The sequence below is a fragment of the Sinocyclocheilus grahami genome, unplaced genomic scaffold (assembly GCF_001515645.1).
Source record: "Sinocyclocheilus grahami isolate Dianchi unplaced genomic scaffold, SAMN03320097.WGS_v1.1 scaffold1816.1, whole genome shotgun sequence".
NCBI classification, from domain to species: Eukaryota; Metazoa; Chordata; class Actinopteri; order Cypriniformes; family Cyprinidae; genus Sinocyclocheilus; species Sinocyclocheilus grahami.
The window spans coordinates 48,338-52,323 of record NW_015506995.1 but is presented as its reverse complement, the minus strand read 5'-3'; the positions used below and the strand labels follow the sequence as shown (position 1 = coordinate 52,323).

The 3,986-nt window shown below is 36.2% G+C and overlaps 1 protein-coding gene across 1 annotated transcript in view; it reads left to right on the top strand.

The window, feature by feature from the left end:
* Nucleotides 1-2,485: 2,485 nt before the first annotated feature.
* Nucleotides 2,486-3,986, top strand: part of slc43a3b (solute carrier family 43 member 3b) — a 14,146-nt gene continuing 12,645 nt past the window's right edge. Inside the window, exons 1-3 of the mRNA XM_016259252.1 lie at nucleotides 2,486-3,144; nucleotides 3,247-3,501; nucleotides 3,589-3,718. Of these exons, the coding sequence (XP_016114738.1) occupies nucleotides 3,315-3,501; nucleotides 3,589-3,718 (317 nt within the window). The 5' untranslated portion in view covers nucleotides 2,486-3,144; nucleotides 3,247-3,314. The remainder of the gene's footprint in view (nucleotides 3,145-3,246; nucleotides 3,502-3,588; nucleotides 3,719-3,986) is intronic.

The following is a 3,986-nucleotide window of genomic DNA, read 5'->3' as shown; positions in this document are numbered from 1 at the left end:
CTAAGATAGGTTTGGGTCAGCATATGTTTGCTGAAAAGGGCGTAAACAGGGTTTTGATTGATGACTTAAGACTACTCTTATTGTCAAATTATCACTCAGAATTTACTGACGGTTCCCCAAACAGGCTCAATCTCTGAGGGAGTGAAGGAGAAAAGGGAAAAGCAGAAGGAAAAGGAGAGCATTTCTATTCAGATTATGCTTATTATTTGGTGCTCAGGATGATAGTTACGCCCTAGTGTTTGTCTAGATGACTTGTGTAACAGGGTCATAAAATTAGGGCACATGTTGAAAATAAACAAATCAAAAATAGAAGTGTCTCTGGTTCCTTTTGAGGTTCATAGAGAACATCAAAACAAAGGAGGCATACATGTAAATGGATTTAAAATTAGCTGACTGCTAGTATTAAAACAAAGTAATCAATCTGGTATTAGGAACAAATAGTAGCACTCGTGATCAACTGATTTGTGTTGGGCAACACACCATGTCTGGTCACAGCTGATGCGTGTTCAGCTCCCATGCTGTTGCCATGCCATATGTGTGCCCCGCCCTCTGTAGCGCGTTATTCACTGTGCCACTAAAAGCACCCAATAACATAATTAAAATGTAATTAAATTTAGATTTAATTAGCTAGTAACTGAGCCATAGCATTCAGGAAGGATACATCTAAGATAGTTAAATTCGCTGAGACGAATTAAAGATTGAGAAACATAGAAAGAGAAGAAAAAAAAGGAAAAGAAAGGGAAAAATCAGAAACCAGGGATTAGGTTAAATTCAAATTACTTCACACTGCATACACACATGCTGTATTTAAAAGCTTCAATTAAAGAGTGCTAATCCCTAATTGTTAAAGCTATTTGGTAGCTCAGCCTAAGATTAACTATGCTAAGTTGTGTCACTTAAACTGGTCTAACATACACATAAACACTTAAACTGGTCTAACATACACATACACACACACATACAGTTGGTATAGGAAAGGGTTAAAGCTTAAGCAGTAAAGAGGAAATAAGGAATGAAGTTATGGAACCATTTGCATATTCAGCAGATCTACACCTGAGGGAAACATCAGATTCTTAGTTCAAACACACCTTTGTTTTTGAGTTTTTGTTTTGGATTTGAATTATTTCGTTTTGTAGCCATTTAAAGCTTTCGATAGAAATATTCATCATGACTGTAAGGAAAATATTTGCTGAGTTTCGGTGCATTTTTGTGAAGCGCTCCTGTTCAAGACCGAGACGGCAAGCGCATCCTATTTGTTTTCTTTATTTTACAAAAGCACAATGTTTTCTTGATATTGTGAGTGCACACAAATAAAAATAGACCTTTTACAGTTCCGAACAATGTATTATTCTTACCTTTATGAGCAAAAATTACGGCGTATTTAATTTGTTTCCACTGATGTTGAAGCAATAAAGCAGACTTGACTTGACTTGACTATATGCACCTAATAGCGCACATTTATCTAGGTTAAATGTTTAAACTAACATTGTGATATGCTTTAAGTATTTTATAGATTTTATTTTCGGCAAGTCTTAATTACAACATCGTATGACATTGTCTCATATGATGCTCATATTACGTTAGTATCTGATAACACCAAATCAGTAAAATAATTAAAATTTCACCACCACCAACGCATCTAATAGCCTATTCTCTCTGAGTTTCCATGTTCCCTTACGAAAATTAGCCATGATTTTAACACTAATAAAACCAAAAATAAGTTAGTTTAAAGTATCTTTTTTTTTTTTGGAGTGAACCTTTATTCACCACAAATAACCTTTTGTGAAGCAGAAAGGTTCTTCGGTTGTTAAAGGTTCGAACCATTTAGAAAAAGAAAAAAAAAGGTTATTCTATGGTATCGTGAAGCACCTTTATTTTCTAGAGTGTAAGTAAGTAAGTAAATAAATAAAATTAAATAATATAGATTTTTTTTCTGCCTAGAATAAAAGGGTCAATGACTTGGCACATTTTGTCCAGATCTATTTATTCAAAATGCAATTTATACATGCAATTACTTATATAATGCATCTATAATGAGTACATTTTTAATTTCTGGATTAAAATTTATTTAGCCATTTTTGGGGGACATAAAGTCAAAAATATATCAGGATGATACAACTGAAAAGCACACTTAATTAAAATAGACCTTTTCCCAAAAGTGTTGATCTGTAGACATGTCTAAATGCACTTTTCATTACATTTAAACTTTGGTATAAAGTCTTTTAAAATAGAGCCTCCTTGGCTCATGGAACTTACATTTCTGAGGAGTTTGACGTAGATGGTCACACATAAGAGGAAATCTTTGAGTGGTCTTGTGATAGGAACTGTGAAAGTGCAATTATAATCTTATTCTAAACACTGTTGCATCACTCAACTGAAAGGGAAGCACAGAAAGTGTCTTGTGACAATCACACAATTAACTTCTGCTGTTCTTTTTATTTGAGGTTCTAAAATAACAGAAACTCCAACAAATCATAAAGTCAGCAGTTTCAATCCGTTGTGCTGAATGACACGAGCTTGTATTTGGGTGTGGATCAGTGCATTTCTCAGTCGACTACAAAACCCTAAAATGTTGCCCATTCAGACAATCTTGCTTTGTGGCATTTTTGCTCAAAGCCGCCTATCTCACGCTTTAATGTGGAATGTATGTTTGAGGAGTCAGAGAGTGAGGCACAAACTAGTATTTCAGAGCTTATCAGTGCTCTCAGTAGTTCATTCACTTGTTCCTCTCAAAATCAGTTAAATTGTAAAAGGGTTAAAGGGGGTTGTACAGCAGCACACCGATTCCCAGAACCAGCTTCAATTTATACACACAAAAACGCGTTTTAGAATTATATTTATTTACGCTTTTATTTTGACATTTAATAAGGATCAGTAGGGAACTTGTTTTATCAAAATGTTTGATGCAGAATTCAACAAGCAACTATTTAGCAAAAAAAAAAAACAGCTCTGTTATTGAGATCTGTGCTGGATTGAATGATTACAAGCATCTGCTGCTGAGAGTGTCCTAGAAGGAAATAAGAGGAGGGATTTGTAAAAATGGGAGGGAGAAGAAACACAGAGGTCCATATAAAGAGACAGTAAGTGAGCGGGAGGGAGAAGTGGATGTCTGTACACTTTGTTGAAGGAGTTGACGATTCAGGAGTAAGTGTGTATCCACATTCATGTGTTTTGCTGTTACTCATTTGACATTTTTGAAGTTTTCTTAATAAAGCTGAACTAATTACATGTTTTATTCTTTTCAAGGGCACTGGAGAAACTCCAAAATAGTTTGAAAAGAGGGCAGAGGAGTGCAGCAGAGAGAAAGAGGCAAGATGTTTGGCTGCCAGGGAGGCGGGTTGAGGGTACGGTCCTGGTTTACTCTGATATCTGGGTTAGTGGAATGTTTGGGGTTCGCGGGTGCTGTTTTTGGCTGGGCATCGTTGGTTTTTGTGCTCAAGACTGAAGGCTACTTCAGAAGTCTATGTGTGAATGCCACAATAAATGGAACTGCTGTTGAAGGTCAGTTGAAAATGCAAACATATGCATTGTGTATGCATGTCTAGCTGTGGAAACTGTGTAGTACATTTAACATTTGCTGTGTGTTAGACTGCAGTAGACAGGATGAGCAGCTCTCACTCATCTTCACCATCGCATCCTTCATGAACAACTTCCTCACACTGCCAAATGGCTTCCTGTTTGACCACTTTGGCACCACTGTTGCCAGGATACTGGGAATGTAAGTCAGATTTGTGTATTTGTCTGGCTAAAGATGCCTGTCCTGCATACCAATATCACAACCACACAAAAAAGGTAGTACTATGATATTCTGTGAAGTATTCCAGCATATCTTGCGGCATACCATGGTAAACAAATATGGTAATCAGGCAGTACTAGGGTATTACCACCTGATGCCATCATATTGTTGTTGTACTTTTTGCAAGGGATGTGTGTCCTTGTATCATTTTATTTTAAGGACTTTTTAGTGTTTTTTTTTATAAACACTA